The sequence below is a fragment of the Bombina bombina genome, chromosome 3, assembly GCF_027579735.1.
Source record: "Bombina bombina isolate aBomBom1 chromosome 3, aBomBom1.pri, whole genome shotgun sequence".
NCBI lineage: Eukaryota > Metazoa > Chordata > Amphibia > Anura > Bombinatoridae > Bombina > Bombina bombina.
This window is the reverse complement of record NC_069501.1, coordinates 1018453274-1018472654: the sequence shown is the minus strand read 5'-3', so window position 1 is coordinate 1018472654 and position 19381 is coordinate 1018453274. Positions and strand designations below refer to the sequence as shown.

Below are 19381 nucleotides of genomic sequence, written 5' to 3'. Positions count from 1 at the left end.
TGTATACAGTATCATATTACATTAATATATTGTGCTTGTTTATATTCTTTTAGCCAAGTACAACATCAGCACTCTTGTCACCATAGCAACTAAGACATTCCTTCGTTATGACAAGCTGCAGAACTTGATAGACAGCATCAGGAAGTTTTACCCCACCATCACCATTATAATTGCCGATGACAGTGAAACACCGCAGAAGGTTAAGGGACCATTTATCGAACAATTTATAATGCCATTTGGAAAGGTACACGTAAAAAAATGTTTTAATATCATTGGGTTGTATTGCATATACTTTATAAGGACATTAAACTCTGTATCTTAGAAACTTACACTATCGTCCAACATAAATATACAGTGAACCAAACAAGATTCTCATTCTAGTGCTCAGTCATTACCCAATACTTTGGCTTTCATCCAAGTGCTGACACAATTAAGGACGCCGTCTGCTGTCACATGACTAGAAGTTGTCCAAAGCTTAGGTTATACTATGTAATTAGTGCAGTGTCTGAAACACTAGCACAATTTCCAGGTATTAATATGGATTCCATTAAATGAAACATAATGGATGGAGTTTGAAACAGGAGTTAAGAAGCAGTGGTCTTAAGACCGCTGCTCCTTAACTCATATGCCTCCTCTGAGGCGGCGGATAGCAATCTGCCCGATCGGCCGCATAGTATGTATTTTTATATGGAGGGTTGAACAATGATTCATTAATTGCCGTATTGGCACATGGCCACATTACATTTTATTCACAATTATGCTAAAGATTTGGCCTCAAAATTAAAGTAGAATATAATCAAATTTTAATTAAACATTACATATGAAATTATTTATTACTAATTCATTTAACTGCATATAGTACTTAAATTATCTAAAGCTATCCACTCAAGTTAGATGTTCTAAAATGATCCTCCAGCACTGCGAGATCCCTCACAAAATTTTAAAAAGGCAGATTTTTTTCTATACTTCTCTGAGGGGCATTCCCTGCATTTCTGTATGTAAAGAAGAGAGAAGCCCAGTGCAATATAGAACTGCATAACATGACAGTTCTGCTGCATTTACACTTTTGTGCTTTGTATTTTAGTTTACTTTACACTTCAGATTATGGGCTAGATTACAATTGACTTGCAAACTATTGCGCTAGCGTTATTGCAATCGTTTGCGCCCCCTTTCCATTGCGCTGATATTACAACTTGTGCATAATCGCTAGTGCAATCTTGATTTATTTGAGAATGTTTACCGTGATCTCAGAGCTGTGGTTAACTGATTTCCGAAAATAAAAAGTTGCAGAAAGCACGTAAAAAAATCATGACAAAGTACAGCTACACTTATATTAACACTGTGTAATAAAAAATATTTAAAAAATATTGCACACAAGAGTTATAAGGGCTCAAAGATATCAGGTGTTAGAAATAAAAAGCAGCCGAAGGACTTTAACATTGAGATTCATACATATACAGGTCTTAAAATGTGCGTATATATATATATATATATGTCTATATTTGTGTACATATATATTAATGTATTTGTATGTGTATATATGAATTTACAGACATATACAGTATACACATATAAACCTATAAATATATATGTATTAGAAATGTGCATTTCGTTTCAGCCGAATTTGTTTTTCGGACGAATTTTGCCAAATTTGGAGATTCAGATGCATCCGAATTTCCGATTTAACACATCCCGAAAAATTCAAAAAAATTAATAAATTTAGAATTTTTCATTGTTCCTAATGTAAACCGCACATCGCCGACACTAAGTCTAAATAATTAAATAAAGCTATTAAACCCTAAACCGCCGTTCCCCGACATCGCCGACTCTATCTAAACCTATTAACCCCTAAACCGGAACCCCCCACAGCGCCAACACTAACTAAATCTATTAACCCCTAAACCGCACATCCCCAACATCGCCGATACTATCTAAATCACTAAATAAAGCTATTAACCCCTAAACCGCCGTTCCCTGACATTGTCGACACAAACTAAATCTATTAACCCCTAAACCGCCATTCTGAAACATCGCTGACACGAACTAAACATATTACCCCCTAAACCGCCTTTCACAAACATCACCCACACAAACTAAAACCTATTAACCCCCAAACCTCAGTTCCTCGCCGACACTAACTAAACCTATTAACTCCTAAACTGCACCCCCACACACATCGCCAACATTAACTAAACCTGTTAACCCCTAAACCGCATCTCCCTGACATCGCCGACACTAACTAAACCTATTAACCCCTAAAACGCCGTTCCCAAACATCTTCAAAATGAACTAAACCTATTAACCCCTAAACCACCGGCCCCCACATTGCAACAACCTAAATTAAACTATATTAACCCTTAAACCTAACACCCCCTAACTTTAGCATCATTAAAATAGAGCTAAATTAAAGTTGCAATTATTAACTAAATATTATTTAAAACTAAATACAAACTTACCTGCAAAATAAAACAAACCTAAGCTAGCTTAGGTTTTACTTTTATTTCAACTAGGTAGACTAGTTAGTAAATAGTTATTAACTATATACTAAATACCTAGTTAAAATAAATACAAACTTACCTGTGAAATAAAAGTAAAACATAAGCTGTCTTACACTAAAACCTAACATTAAAAAAAACTAACATTACAAAAATAAAAAACCTACCATTACAAAAAATAAAAAACACTAAAATTACAAAAAAAAAAAAAAATACCATTACAAAAAAGAACTAATGAAATTATCCAAACAATAAAAATTATTCCTATTCTAATACCCTGTTTAAAAAAAAACACTAAAATGAAGAAACTAATCTATAATAAACTACCAATGGCCCTTAAAAGGGCCTTTTGTAGGGCATTGCCCTAAAGTTAACAGCTCTTTTGCTAAAAAAAAAAATCAAACACCCCCTAACATTATACAAACCCCCACCCCCAAACCCACAAAATAAAAATAAAGTTGTTAAACCTAATCTTCACATTGCCCTGAAAAGGGCATGTGTATGGGCATTGCCCTTAAAAGGGCATTCAGCTCTTTTACTGCCCTTTAAAGGGCATTCAGCTCTTCTAAGATTGCCCGTTAGCCCTAATCTAAAAAAAAAAACACCTTAAAAGAACCTAACACTAACCCCTCTTTAGGTACTCACAGTTGCTGAAGTCCGGCTTGAACGATCTTCATCCCAGCGACTCCATCTTCATCCATGCGGCTCTATCTTCATCAATCAAGGGACCGGCATCTTCTTCATTCCTGCGGAGGTCCATCAATTCGACGTGGAGGTCCTCTTCATGCGATCGTCCGCCGCACACTGAGGATTCAAATGCAAGGTACCCCTTTTATACTGGGGGTACCATTGCATTTAAATCAGCCAATAGTAATTAGAGCTGCTTAAATCATATTGGCTGTTCAAATCAGCCAATTGGATTTAAAAAGCTCTTAATAACTATTTACTAACTAGTCTACCTAGTTAAAATAAGCACAAACTTACCTGTGAAATAAAAGTAAAACCTAAGCTAGCTACAATATAGCTATTAGTTATGTTGTAGCTAGCTTAGGTTTCATTTTTATTTCACAGGTCAGTTTGTATTTAGTTTTAAATAGATATTATTTAGCTAGTAATTGTAACTTCAATTTAGCTCTATTTTAATTATGTTAAAGTTAGGGGGTGTTAGGGTTACGGTTAGGGGTTAATACAGTTTAATTTAGGTTGTTGCGATGTGGGGGTGCGGTTTAGGGGTTAATAGGTTTAGTTAGTATCGGTGGTGTTGGGGAATGGCGGTTTAGGGGTTAATACTTTATTTAGTGGTAATCGGCTAGATTACAAGTTTTGCGTTATGAGCGGTGTGCTGCTAAGTTGCAAGTTATTGTCACCGTTCACTTCCCTACAGCGCTGGTATTACAGGTTTATAAAAACCCGGCGTTATTAGGCAAGAAGTGAACATAGAGCAAAATTGAGCTCCATACCGCACTCCAATACCAGCGCTTCTGAAAGCTGCAGTGACTTGGTTTTATGTGCTTGTGCACAATTTCCCCATAGACATCAATGGGGAGAGCCGGCTGAAAAAAAGCCTAACACCTGCAAAAAAGCAGCGTAAAGCTCAGTAATGCAGCCCCATTGATTCCTATGGGGAAACTAAATTTATGTTTACACCTAACACCCCTAAACACCCCTAATCTTACACTTATTAACCCCTAATCTGCCGCCCCCGACATCGCCGACACCTACATTATACTTATTAACCCCTAATCTGCCGCTCTGGACATCGCCGCCACTATAATAAACATATTAACCCCTAAACCGCCGCACTCCAGCCTTGCAAACACTAGTTAAATATTATTAACTCCTAATCTGCCGCCCCTAACATCGCCGCAACCTAGCTACATTTATTAACCCCTAATCTGCCGCCCCAACATCACCGCCACTATACTAAATTTATTAACCCCTAAACCTAAGTCTAACCCTAACACCCCCTAACTTAAATATAATTAAAATAAATCTAAATAAAAATGACTATCATTACCTAAATAATTCCTATTTAAAACTAAATACTTACCAATAAAATAAACCCTAATCTAGCTACAATATAACTAATAGTTACATTGTATCTATCTTAGGGTTTATTTTTATTTTACAGGCAAGTTTGTATTTATGTTAACTAGGTAGAAAAGTTACTAAATAGTTATTAACTATTTACTAGCTACCTAGTTAAAATAAATACAAATTTACCTGTAAAATAAAACTTAACCTGAGTTACACTAACACCTAACCTTACACTACAATTAAATAAATTACCTAAATTAAATACAATTACCTAAATTACAAAAAAAAACCCACTAAATTACACAAAATAAAAAAAGAAATTATCAGATATTTAAACTAATTACACCCAATCTAATAGCCCTATCAAAATAAAAAAGCCCCCCAAAATAAAAAAAAACCCTAGCCTAAACTAAACTACCAATAGCCCTTAAAAGGGCCTTTTGCAGGGCATTGCCCCAAAGAAATCAGCTCTTTTACCTGTAAAAAAAAATACAAACACCCCCCCCAACATTAAAACCCACCACCCACACAACCAACCCCCCAAATAAAATCATAACTAAAAAAACCTAAGCTCCCCATTGCCCTGAAAAGGGCATTTGGATGGACATTGCCCTTAAAAGGGCATTTAGCTCTTTTTCAATTGCCCAAACCCTAATCTAAAAATAAAACCCACCCAATAAACCCTTAAAAAAACCTACCACTAACCCCCGAAGATCCACTTACAGTTTTGAAGACCGGACATCCATCCTCAACGAAGCCGGGAGAAGTCTTCATCCAAGCCGGCAAGAAGTCCTCAATGAAGCCGGGAGAAGTCTTCATCCAAGCCGGCAGAAGTGGTCCTCCAGACGGGCAGAAGTCTTCATCCAGACGGCATCTTCTATCTTCATCCTTCCGACGCGGAGCGGGTCCATCTTCAAGACATCCGGCGCGGAGCATCCTCTTCAATCGAAGTCTTCTTCCCAAATGAAGGTTCCTTTAAGTGACGTCATCCAGGATGGTGTCCCTTGAATTCTGATTGACTGATAGGATCAGCCAATAGGATTGAAGCTCAATCCTATTGGGTGATTGCATCAGCCAATAGGATTTTTTCACCTTTCATTCAGTTTGGCTGATAGAATTCTATCAGCCAATCGGAATTCAAGAAACGCCATCTTGGATGACATCACTTAAAGGAACCTTCATTCGGGAAGAAGACTTTGATTGAAGGGGATGCTCCACTCCGGATGTCTTGAAGATGGAGCCGATCCGCGTCTGAAGGATGAAGATAGAAGATGCCATCTGGATGAAGACTTCTGCCCGTCTGGAGGACCACTTCTGCTGGCTTGGATGAAGACTTCTCCCGGCTTCGTTGAGGACTTCTGGCTGCTTGGATGAAGACTTTTCCCGGCTTCGTTGATGATGGATATCTGGTCTTCAAAACTGTAAGTGGATCTTCGGGGGTTAGTGTTAGGTTTTTTTTAAGGGTTTATTGGGTGGGTTTTATTTTTAGATTAGGGTTTGGGCAATTGAAAAAGAGCTAAATGCCCTTTTAAGGGCAATGCCCATCCAAATGCCCTTTTCAGGGCAATGGGGAGCTTAGGTTTTTTTAGTTAGGATTTTATTTGGGGGTTGGTGGGTTTTACTGTTGGGGGGGGTGTTTGTAAGTTTTTTTTTACAGGTAAAAGAGCTGATATCTTTGGGGCAATGCCCCGCAAAACGCCCTATTGGTAGTTTAGTTTAGGCTGTTTTTTTTTTGGAGGGTCTTTTTTTATTTTGATAGGGCTATTAGATTAGGTGTAATTAGTTTAAATATCTGATCATTTCTTTTTTTATTTTGTGTAATTTAGTGTTTGTTTTTTTGTAATTTAGATAATTGTATTTAATTTAGGTAATTTATTTAATTGTAGTGTAAGGTTAGGTGTTAGTGTAACTCAGGTTAGGTTTTATTTTACAGGTAAATATGTATTTATTTTAGCTAGGTAGTAAGTAAATAGTTAATAACTATTTAGTAACTATTCTACCTAGTTAAAATAAATACAAACTTGCCTGTAAAATAAAAATAAACCCTAAAATAGCTACAATGTAACTATAAGTTATATTGTAGCTAGCTTAGGGTTTATTCTATAGGTAAGTATTTAGTTTTAAATAGGAATTATTTAGGTAATTATAGGAATTTTTATTTAGATTTATTTTAATTATATTTAAGTTAGGGGGTGTTAGGGATAGGGTTAGACTTTGGTTTAGGGGTTAATAAATTTAGTATAGTGGCGGCGACGTTGGGGACGGCATATTAGGGGTTAATAACTGTAATGTAGGTTGCGGCGATGTTAGGGACAGCAGATTAGGGGCTAATAATATTTACTATTGTTTACGAGGTGGGAGTGCGGCGGTTTAGGGGTTAATATGTTTATTATAGTGGCGGCGATGTCAGGAGCGGCAGATTAGGGTTTAATAACTGTAATGTAGGTTGCGGCGATGTTAGGGACAGCAGATTAAGGGTTAATAATATTTAACTAGTGTTTGCCAGGCGGGAGTGTGGCGGTTTACGGGTTAATATGTTTATTATAGTGGTGGCGATGTCGGGAGCAGCAGATTAGGGGTTAATAATTTTATTTTAGTGTTTGCAATGCGGGAGGGCCTCGGTTTAGGGGTTAATAGGTAGTTTATAAGTGTTAGTGTACTTTTTAACACTTTAGTTATGAGTTTTATGTTACAACTTTGTAGCGTAAAACTCATAACTAATGACTTTAGATTGCGTTACGAATCTTGCGGGATAAGCTGTACCGCTCACTTTTTGACCTCCCAGAAAAAGCTTGTAATGTCGGCGCTATGGAAGTCCCATTGAAAAAAGACTTTACGCAAATTGCGTAAGTTAATTTGCGTTACGGCCAAAAAAGTGTGCGGTACAGCTTTTTTGACAAGACTCGTAATAGCAGCGGTAGTGAAAAAGCCATAACGCTGCTTTTTCACTCATAACGCAAAACTCGTAATCTAGCTGTTAGTTAGTCTTGGCGATGTTTAGGAACGGCGGTTTAGGGGATAATATGTTTAGGTAGTGTTGGTGATGGGGGGTGCGGTTTAGGGTTTAAAAGGTTTTGTTAGTGTTGGCGATGTTGGGGAACGGCGCTTTAGGGGTTAATAACTTTATTGATTTAGTTAGTGTCGGCGATGTGGGGGGGCTGCGGTTTAGGGTTAAAGGGACATTAAACACTAAATACATGCTAGATAGAATGATGTATTCAAAGAAAAGATTAGTCCATGACTAACATGTAGATGTATTTTTTAGAGTTTCATTAGTTATTTAAAAAGTGACAAAATAAGTGTAAAGTTTTAGTGTCTATAAAACACTGGGAGCTGCCATGTTGTAACTTGTGTTACCTTCTCTGCTGTGGCCAATTAGAGTCAGTTATAAATAGGTCACTAGAGTGTGCAGCCAATGGTTGTGCTGGATTTAACGGTGTTCTGCACTTAGTGTTAGCGATGTGGGGGATGGCACTTTAGGGGTTAAAAGCTTTATTTCTCTTGTAAGGTGTATCCAGTCCACGGATCATCCATTACTTGTGGGATATTCTCATTCCCAACAGGAAGTTGCAAGAGGAAACCCACAGCAGAGCTGCAATATAGCTCCTCCCCTAACTGTCATAGCCAGTCATTCTCTTGCAACTCTCAACAAGCAAGGAGGTCGTAAGAGAAAGTGGTTAAATATAGCTAGTTTATTTTCTTCAATCAAAAGTTTGTTATTTTTAAATAGTACCGGAGTTGTGCTATTTTATCTCAGGCAGTAAATAGAAGAAAAATCTGCCTGAGGTTTCTATGATCTTAGCAGGTTGTAACTAAGATCCATTGCTGTTCTCACATATGTCTGAGGGGATTACACAGATGAGGTAAAACTTCAGCGAAAGAATGGCGTGCAGTTTATTCTGCTATCAGGTATGTGCAGTTATAATTTTTTTCTCGAGATGGAAAACATTAGAAAATGCTGCTGATACCGGATTAATGTAAGTTAAGCCTGAATACAGTGATTTAATAATGACTGGTATCATGCTTACTCCCAGGGGTAATACCCTTATGATATTTACAATATAAAACGTTTGCTGGCATGTTTAATCGTTTTTATATATACTTTGGTGATAAAACTTTATTGGGGCCTAGTTTTTTCCACATGGCTGGCTTAAATTTTGCCTAGAAAGAGTTTCCTGAGGCTTTCCACTGTGTTACTATGAGTGGGAGGGGCCTATTTTAACGTTTTTTTGTGCAGTTAAAATTACAAACTAAGACATCCAGATTCCGTCAAAGGCCCTCTGAATGCTATAGGACATCTCTAAATGGCCCAAAGGCTTTCCAAAGTCGTTTATTGGGGAAGGTAGGGCTACAGCTTGCTGTGGCAGTTGGTTGTGACTGTTAAAAAACGTCTATTTCGTTTTTTTGATCCGTTTTTTGAACAAAGGGGTTAATCATCCATTTGCAAGTGGGTGCAATGCTCTGCTAGTCTATTACATACACTGTAAAAATGTCGTTTGATTTACTACATTTTTTCACTGTTTTTCACTGTTTTTCAAATTCTGACAAATTTGTTTCTCTTAAAGGCACAGTACCATTTTTTATATTTGCTTGTTAACTTGATTTAAAGTGTTTTCCAAGCTTGCTAGTCTCATTGCTAGTCTGTATAAACATGTCTGACATAGAAGAAACTCCTTGTTCATTATGTTTAAAAGCCATGGTGGAACCCCCTCTTAGAATGTGTACCAAATGTACTGATTTCATTTTAGGCAATAAAGATCATTTTCTGTCTTTTAAAAAATGTTATCACCAGAGGAATCTGACGAGGGGGAAGTTATGCCGACTAACTTTCCCCACGTGTCAGACCCTTTGACTCCCGCTTAAGGGACTCATGCTCAAATGGCGCCAAGTACATCTAGGGCGCCCATAGCGTTTACTTTACAAAACATGGCGGCAGTCATGGATAATACACTGTCAGCGGTATTAGCCAGACTACCTGAACTTAGAGGTAAGCGAGATAGCTCTGGGGTGAGACAAAATGCAGAGCATACTGACGCTTTAAGAACCATGTCTGATACTGCCTCACAATATGCAGAAGCTGAGGTAAGAGAGCTTCAGTCAGTGGGTGATGTTAATGACTCAGGAAGATACCTGATTCTAATATTTCTACATTTAAATTTAAGCTTGTACACCTCTGCGTGTTGCTTAGGGAGGTTTTAGCTGCTCTGAATGACTGTGTTTCCATTGCAGTGCCAGAGAAATTGTGTAGACTGGATAAATACTTGCAGTGCCGGTGTGTACTGATGTTTTTCCAATACCTAAAAGGTTTACAAAAATTATTAATAAGGAATGGGATAGACCAGGTGTGCCGTTCTCTTCCCCTCCTATTTTTAGAAAAATGTTTCCAATAGACGCCACCACACGGGACTTATGGCAGACAGTCCCTAAGGTGGAGGGAGCCGTTTCTACTCTAGCAAAGCGTACTACTATTCCTGTCAAGGACAGTTGTGCTTTTTTAGATCCAATGGATAAAAAATTAGAAGGTTACCTTAAGAAAATATTTATTCAACAAGGTTTTATCCTACAGCCCCTTGCATGCATTGCCCCTGTCACTGCTGCTGCGGCGTACTGGTTTGAGTCTTTGGAAGAGGCTTTACAGGTAGCGACTCCATTGGATGACATACTTGGCAAACTTAGAGCACTTAAGCTAGCCAATTCTTTTATTTCTGATGCCATTGTTCATTTGACTAAACTAACGGCTAAGAATTCTGGTTTTGCTATACAGGCGCGCAGAGCGCTATGGCTTAAATCATGGTCAGCTGACGTGACTTCAAAATCTAAGCTACTTAACACTCCCTTCAAGGGGCAGACCCTATTCGGGCCTGGTTTGAAGGAGATTATTGCTGATATCACTGGAGGAAAAGGTCATGTCCTTCCTCAGGACAGGTCCAAATCTAGGGCCAAACAGTCTAATTTTCGTGCCTTTCAAAACTTCAAGGCAGGTGCGGCATCAACTTCCTCTAATAATAAACAAGAGGGAACTTTTGCTCAATCTAAGACAATCTGGAGACCAAACCAGACCTGGAAAAAAGGTAAGCAGGTCAAAAAAGCCTGCTGCTGCCTCTAAGACAGCATGAAGGAACGTCCCCCTATCCGGTAACGGATCTAGTAGGGGACAGACTTTCACTCTTCACCCAGGCGTGGGCAAGAGATGTTCAGGATCCCTGGGCGTTGGAAATTATATCCCAGGGATATCTTCTGGACTTCAAAGCTTCCCCCCCAAAAGGGAGATTTCACCTTTCACAATTATCTGCACACCAGATAAAGAGAGAGGCATTCTTACACTGTGTACGAGACCTCCTAGTTATGGGAGTGAACAGGAACAGGGTTTTTACTCAAATCTGTTTGTGGTTCTCAAAATAGAGGGAACCTTCAGACCAATTTTGGATCTAAAGATCTTAAACAAATTCCTCAAAGTTCCGTCGTTCAAGATGGAAACTATTCGTACCATCCTACCACTGATCCAGGAGGGTCAATATATGACTACAGTGGATCTAAAGGATGCTTATCTTCACATTCCAATACACAAAGATCATCATCGGTTTCTCAGGTTTGCCTTTCAAGACAGGCATTACCAGTTGTAGCTCTTCCCTTTAGATTAGCTACAGCCCCGAAAATCTTTACAGAGGTTCTAGGGTCGCTTATGGCGGTCCTAAGGCCGCGGGGCATAGCAGTAGCCCCTTATTTAGACGACATCCTGATACAGGCGTCAAACTTCCAAATTGCCAAGTCTCATACGGACGTAGTACTGGCATTTATGAGGTCGCATGGGTGGAAAGTGAACGAGGAAAAGAGTTCTCTATCCCCACTCACAAGAGTTTCCTTTCTAGGGACTCTGATAGATTCTATAGAAATGAAAATTCACCTGACGGAGTCCAGGTTATCAAAGCTTCTAAATTCCTGCCGGGTTCTTCATTCCATTCCGCGCCCTTCTGTGGCTCAGTGTATGGAAGTAATCGGCTTAATGGTAGCGGCAATGGACATAGTGCCGTTTGCACGCTTACATCTCAGACCGCTGCAACTATGCATGCTCACTCAGTGGAGCGGGGATTACACAGATTTGTCCCCTCAACTGAATCTGGACCAAGAGACCAGGGATTCTTTTCCCTGGTAGCTATCTCGGGTCCATCTGTCCAAATGTATGACCTTTCGCAGGCCAGATTGGACAATTGTAACAACAAATGCCAGCCTTCTAGGTTGGGGTGCAGTCTGGAACTCCCTGAAGGCTCAGGGATCGTGGACTCAGGAGGAGTCTCTCCTTCCAATAAATATTCTGGAACTAAGAGCGATATTCAAGGCTCTTCAGGCTTGGCATCAGTTAGCAACTCTGAGGTACATCAGATTTCAGTCGGACAACATCACGACTGTAGCTTACATCAACCATCAAGGGGGAACAAGAAGTTCCCTAGAGATGTTAGAAGTTCAAAAATAATTCGCTGGGCAGAGATTCACTCTTGCCACCTATCAGCTATCCATATCCCAGGTGTAGAGAACTGGGAGGCGGATTTTCTAAGTCGTCAGACTTTTCATCCGGGAGAGTGGGAACTCCATCCGGAGGTATTTGCACAACTGATTCATCGTTGGGGCAAACCAGAACTGGATCTCATGGCGTCTCGCCAGAACGCCAAGCTTCCGTGTTACGGATCCAGGTCCAGGGATCCCAAGGCGACATTGATAGATGCTCTTGCAGCGCCCTGGTCTTTCAACCTGGCTTATGTTTTTCCACCGTTTCCTCTGCTCCCTCGACTGATTGCCAAAATCAAGCAGGAGAGAGCATCGGTGATTCTGATAGCACCTGCGTGGCCATGCAGGACCTGGTATGCAGATCTAGTGGACATGTCATCCTTTCCACCATGGTCTGCCTCTGAGACAGGACCTTCTACTTCAGGGTCCTTCCAACCATCCAAATCTAATTTCTCTGCGGCTGACTGCCTAGAGATTGAACGCTTGATTTTATCAAAGCGTGGCTTCTCCGAGTCAGTTATTGATACCTTAATACGGGCACAAAAGCCTGTCACCAGGAAAATTTACCATAAGGTATGGCGTAGATATCTTTATTGGTGTGAATCCAAGGGTTACTCATGGAGTAATGTCAGGATTCCTAGGATATTATCTTTTCTCCAAGAAGGTTTGGAAAAAGGATTGTCAGCTAGTTAAGCGTCTGGCAGATGTTCCAGACGTTCAGGCATTTTGTCAGGCTTTAGTTAGAATCAAGCCTGTGTTTAAACCGGTTGCTCCACCATGGAGCTTAAACTTGGTTCTTAAGGTTCTTCAAGAAGTTCCGTTTGAACCTCTTCATTCCATAGATATCAAACTTTTATCTTGGAAAGTCCTTTTTTTGGTAGCTATTTCCTCGGCTCGTAGAGTCTCCGAGTTATCTGCCTTAAAATGTGATTCTCCTTATCTGATTTTTCATACGGATAAGGTAGTCCTGCGTACCAAATCTGGGTTTTTACCTAAGGTGGTATCTAACAAGAATATCAATCAAGAGATTGTTGTTCCATCCTTGTGTTTCACAATCTGGACGTGGTCCGTGCTTTAAAGTTTTTACTTACAAGCTACTAAAGATTTTCGTCAAATATCTGCTTGGTTTGTTGTCTTCTCTGGACAGAGGAGAGATCAAAAGGCTTCGGCAACCTCTCCTTCTTTTTGGCTAAGAAGCTTAATCCGCTTAGCCTATGAGACTGCTGGACAGCAGCCTCCTGAAAGGATTACAGCTTATTCCACTAGAGCTGTGGCTTCCACTTGGGCCTTTAAAAATGAGGCTTCTTTTGAACAGATTTGCAAGGCGGCGACTTGGTCTTCGCTTCATACTTTTTCAAAATTTTGCAAATGTGATACTTTTGCTTCTTCGGAGGCTATATTTGGGAGAAAGGTTTTACAGGCAGTGTTTCCTTCCATTTAAGTTCCTGCCTTGTCCCTCCCTTCATCCGTGTACTTTAGCTTTGGTATTGGTATCCCACAAGTAATGGATGATCCGTGGACTGGATACACCTTACAAGAGAAAACACAATTTATGCTTACCTGATAAATTTATTTCTCTTGTGGTGTATCCAGTCCACGGTCATTTTAAGGCAAGTCATTTTTTAAATTTAAACTACAGTAACCACTGCACCCTATGGTTCCTCCTTTCTCGGCTTGTTTTCAGTCGAATGACTGGCTAAGTGCATTAGATGAAAGCTTGTGAAAACATATTTATGCAATATTCATATTTAATTAAGGTTTAACTGTGTTTACTGTAAATGTTTCACATTCCAATGTTCTGTTCATAGCAGAATATATCCTAAGTATTTCTAAATAGATATTCCTATATATATATATGTTTATATATAAACCTATATATAATCATACATATATATAGGTATAAATATATATTTTAAAAAACAGATATATGTAGAAATATTTATGAATAAATAGAACATATTCTGTTATGTAAAGCAGTGTTTTTCAACCGCGATCCTCAAGTACCCCACAACAGGCCAGGTTTTTGTGATAGCTGAACCAGTGCACAGGTGAAGTAATCAGCTAATCACTAGAATCATGGTTACTTACCTGCTCTCAGCCCAGCTGATTATTTCACCTGGGCACTAGTTCAGCTATAATGAAATCCTGGCCTGTTGGGGGGTACTTGAGAACATACTCTAATGAGAATATGTCATGGTGTTTGTGCGAGAGTCAGGTGTTTTTCTGCTCTATTGACTTCTATGGGGGAATGCGAAAACGCAATCGGGTTACCGCTAGAGAAAAAAAAAGTTTACGATCAATTTGTAATAGCAGCGCAATCTGACTAGCGCAAAAATAAAAATCCAAGCAGAGTTTTCGCTATAGCAAAAGTGCAAAATACTGCTCCACTTGTAATCTAGCCCTTTATTTTTTAAGTTTAATTACATTCGTTTCGCACTTTCTATTTTGTATTTTAATGCTTTTAGATTCTGTATACAAATTAAACTGAAATGTTTTTACTACAATTAAACTGGCATTGCCTCTAGTTTACTATAAATTATTTTTCTGTCAGTTAAATAAGTGTATTGTGAATTTTAAGCAAACTGCGCCTGCATACTGCTGGTGAGATAAATCAGTGAGATCAGCTTGTTTAAACTGCTTACAGCATTTCGGTATAGATTACAAGTGGCACGCTAAATGTTGTTTGTGAGCTCTAAGGTGTTTTTTTTCCACATCTCTTTGTGTGCCTCGGAAGTGGTGCACATATTACAAGATGAAAGTAAACGCCTTTGCTTGAGCGCAATTTAATTTAACACACGTCAGGTTAGCGCAGCTTCAGAGCACCGGTTAACTGTTACGCAAGACAAAAAAGTTGCACAATACACATAGAAAATACATTTAACATTACAGTTACACTCATAATAACACTGTCTGATCAAAATGTTTTATAAAGAAAATTGCATGCAAAGGGCTTTAACATAGAGATACATACATATATACATGTCTAAATATGTATGTGTGTGTGTGTAAATATATATACATACAGTATATATATATATATGTGTGTGTGTGTGTGTATGTACAGTCATGTGAAAAAGAAAGTACACCCTTTTTGAAATATATGGTTTTACATATCAGGACATAATAACAATCATCTGGTCCTTAGGAGGTCTGAAAATTAGGTAAATACAACCTCAGAAGAACAACAACACATGACATATTACACTGTGTCATGATTTATTTAGCAAAAATAAAGCCAAAATGGAGAAGCCATGTGTGATAAATTAAGTACACCTTATGATTCAATAGCATGTAGAACCAAGTTTAGCAGCAATACCTTGAAGTAATTGTTTTCTGTATGACTTTATCAGTCTCTCGCTTAACACAGCTTTTCTAATGGATTGGAATATACTCGATGTAAAAGAAAAGGGAATGGCCGCTAGTTAGGAAGCTCCGTATTTACCTGCATTCGCCGGCCCAATACGCTTGCCTAAGCTTGCCTAACATTGCCGCCGCAGACCTGAATACGTTCGACAAAGTTATCAAGAAAGCTGTCAAGAAGCCGCGCACCAAGTACGGTGCGATGAGCAGCGGACTGTTGTTCACTGACAGTCATCGATCTCGCTGCTCATTGGCTACTTCGCAGCTTTCTTGCTAGCCTGTCACTAAGCACCCACACTAAACTATACTGTTTTACCCCCTATACCGCAGCTCGGGGACCCCGCCACAACTAAATAAACTTATTAACCCCTAAAACGCCGCTCCCGGACCCCGCCGCAACTATAATAAATATATTAACCCCTAAACCGCCACTCCCGGACCCCGCTGCCACTATAATAAATATATGAACCCCTAAACCGCCGCTCCCGTACCCCACTGCCACCTACATTATACCTATTAACCCCTAATCTGCCGCCCCCTATACCGCCGCCACCTACATAAAGTTATTAACCCTTATCCTGCCGATCCCGGACCTGGCCGCAAATAAATTAAATGTTTAACCCCTGAACCGCCGCACCCGGAGCCCTCCACCACCTACATTACATTTATTAACCCCTATCCTGCCCCCCTACACCGCCGCCACCTACAGTACATTGATTAACCCCTAATCTACCTCCCCTACACCGCCGCCACTAAATTAAATGAATTAACCCCTAAACCTAAGTCTAACCCTTACACCCCCCTAACTTAAATAGTAAATTAATCTAAATAAATATTCCTATAATTAACTACATTATTCCTATTTAAAACTAAATACTTACCTGTAAAATAAACCCTAAGATAGCTACAATATAATTAATAATTACATTGTAGCTATTTTAGGGTTTATTTTTATTTTACAGGCAACTTTGTATTTATTTTAACTAGGTACAATAGCTATTAAATAGTTATTAACTATTTAATAGCTACCTAGCTAAAATAACTACAAAATTACCTGTAAAATAAATCCTAACCTAAGTTACAATTACACCTAACACTACACTATCATTAAATTAATTAACTACAATTACCTAACATTAAATAAAATTAACTAAAAATAACTAAAGTACAAAATTAAAAAATTAAAAATTGCAGAAAATAAAAAAATATTACAAGAAGTTTAATCTAATTACACCTAATCTAAGCCCCCTAATAAAATAAAAAGCCCCCCAAAATAATAAAATTCCCTACCCTAAACTAAATTACAAATAGCCCTTAAAAGGGCTTTTTGCGGGGCATTGCCCCAAAGTAATCAGCTCTTTTACCATCCTTTAAAAGGGCTTTTTGCGGGGCATTGCCCAAAAGTAATCAGCTATTTTACCTATAAAAAAAGAAATACAATACCCCCCCCAACATTACAACCCACCACCCACACACCCCTACTCTAAAACCCACCCGATCCCCCCTTAAAAAAACCTAACACTACCCCCTTGAAGATCACCTTACCTTGAGCCGTCTTCACCCAGCTGGGCACAAGCGGTCATCCGATCCGTCTAGAAGTCTTCATCGAATCCGGGCATAAGAGGTCCTCCAAGCGGCAGATGTCTACATCCAAGCGGCATCTTCTATCTTCAATCAATGTATTACATCAGCCAATCGGATTTTTCCTACCTTAATTCCGATTGGCTGATAGAATCCTATCAGCCAATCGGAATTCGAGGGACGCCATCTTGGATGACATCATTTAAAGGAACCTTCATTCAGTGTTAGGACATCAGAAGAAGAGGATGGCTCCGCGTCGGCTGGATTCAAGATGGCTCCGCTCCGGTTGATTGAAGATAGAAGATGCCGCTTGGATGAAGACATCTGCCGCTTGGAGGACCTCTTCTGCCCGGATTCGATGAAGACTTCTGGACGGATCGGATGACCGCTTGTGCCCGGCTGGGTGAAGACGGCTCAAGGTAGGGTGATCTTCAAGGGGGTAGTGTTAGGTTTTTTTAAGGGGGGATCGGGTGGGTTTTAGTGTAGGGGTGTGTGGGTGGTGGGTTGTAATGTTGGGGGGGATTGTATTTCTTTTTTTTACAGGTAAAAGAGCTGATTACTTTGGGGCAATGCCCGCAAAAAGCCCTTTTAAGGGCTGGTAAAAGAGCTGATTACTTTGGGGCAATGCCCCGCAAAAGGCCCTTTTAAGGGATATTTGTAATTTAGTTTAGGGTAGGGAATTTTATTATTTTGGGGGGCATTTATATTTTATTAGGGGGCTTAGATTAGGTGTATTTAGATTAAACTTCTTGTAATATTTTTTTATTTTCTGTAATTTAGTTTTTTTTATTTTTTGTACTTAGTTATTTTTAGTTAATTTTATTTAATGTTAGGAGCGGAGGGCTCCGGGTGCGGCGGTTTAGGGGTTAAACAATGAATTTATTTGCGGCGGGGTCCAGGAGCGGCGGTTTAGGGGGGGCAGATTAGGGGAGTTTAGACTCGGGGTACATGTTAGGGTGTTAGGTGCAGACACTTCCCATAGGAATCAAGGGGATATCGGGCAGCAGTGAACATGAGCTCTCCCTGCTGTCAGACTCCCATTGATTCCTATGGGATCCGCCGCCTCCAGGTACGCTGGCCCGGAATAGTGGCGAGCGTACCTGCTAGTTTTTTGATAACTTCCAAAAGTAGTCAGATTGTGCTGAACTTGCGTTCGAAACATCTGTAGTGACGTAACCATCGATCTGTGTCGGACTGAGACCAGCGGATCGTATGTTACGTCACTATATTCTACTTTTGCCGGGCTGTAGGGCTTGATAACTACAGCGAATCAGCCTCGCCACAAATACGCCGCGGAATTCCAGCGTATTTGCGGTTGACGGTTTGATAACTAGAGGCCAATGTGTCAAACAGACAGATTACAACTGGAGCGATTATTAATACCCGCGCACTAATGCCGCTAGAAGCAAGCTTTTTCTGTGTTTGGTAGCGCTCAAATTACAAGTTTAAAGTAAAAAGTTTTCACTCTTGCACTTACCCGATGTGCGCAAAATGGATATTGCGCGTACATTAAAATATTCTCCCATAAAAATGAATGATGCAAAAAAGGTGGGAAAAAACACCCTATTCGCGCTCAAACCCGATTGCATATTCTCAAATGTGCCCGACATGAACACCTGAGACCTTATATCTTTGAGCCCTTATAACTTTATGGCACAATTTTTATTAAAATAATTTTTATTAGATAATGTTATAATGAGTATAACTGAACTTTATAATGCATTTTATGATGTGTTTTGTGACACTTTTTTGTTTTGCGAAGCAGTTACCCATAGAGCTCTGAGGACGCACAATCCTGACGCGTGTTAACTTAAATTGAGATTAATCGATCACATTTACTTTCAACTAATACGAGCAATATACCGACGTGCACAAACAGCTTGTGCGTAACTGTTAGCGCGCCACTCGTAATATGGTCCAAAATGTTCTAACAGAAAAAATATAATGACTTTTTAAACCTTGATCTGAAAAAAAGGATAAAAGGCCATATTAGTGGCACAATAAGCAGTATCCCTGGACTGCGCTAATATTAGCACGCAACTTAATATTACAAGTCCATGGTAAATCACATTTACCAGAAATGGTTTAGTGCGGCTGACATCGCTCTAGCGCACCCATTACTTTCAATGAATATTGCAAATGTGCTAAATAGCACTGATATTACAAGTTAATACGTTATGCGTTGCGCTCTAGTGAAAGCCCAAAAAACACTTGAAGAATTAGCGCGACTTAAGACCTAAAGTAAAGTGATAGGGTTAAAAAAAGTTCCACAAACACATCAAAAACATATTAAAATAAAGTATTACATATGTACAATTTGTTAATTAAAAACATAATTTTAATATTGATAAAAATATTTTAAATGGGTTAAAAGGGAATTTGGTATATGGCAAGGTGTTTGACTA

The 19381-nt window shown here is 39.2% G+C and overlaps 1 protein-coding gene across 1 annotated transcript in view; it reads left to right on the top strand.

The window, feature by feature from the left end:
• Nucleotides 1-19381, top strand: part of B4GALNT1 (beta-1,4-N-acetyl-galactosaminyltransferase 1) — a 407445-nt gene that overhangs the window by 329890 nt on the left and 58174 nt on the right. Inside the window, exon 8 of the mRNA XM_053705522.1 lies at nt 54-244. Coding sequence (XP_053561497.1) covers nt 54-244 — 191 coding nt within the window. The remainder of the gene's footprint in view (nt 1-53; nt 245-19381) is intronic.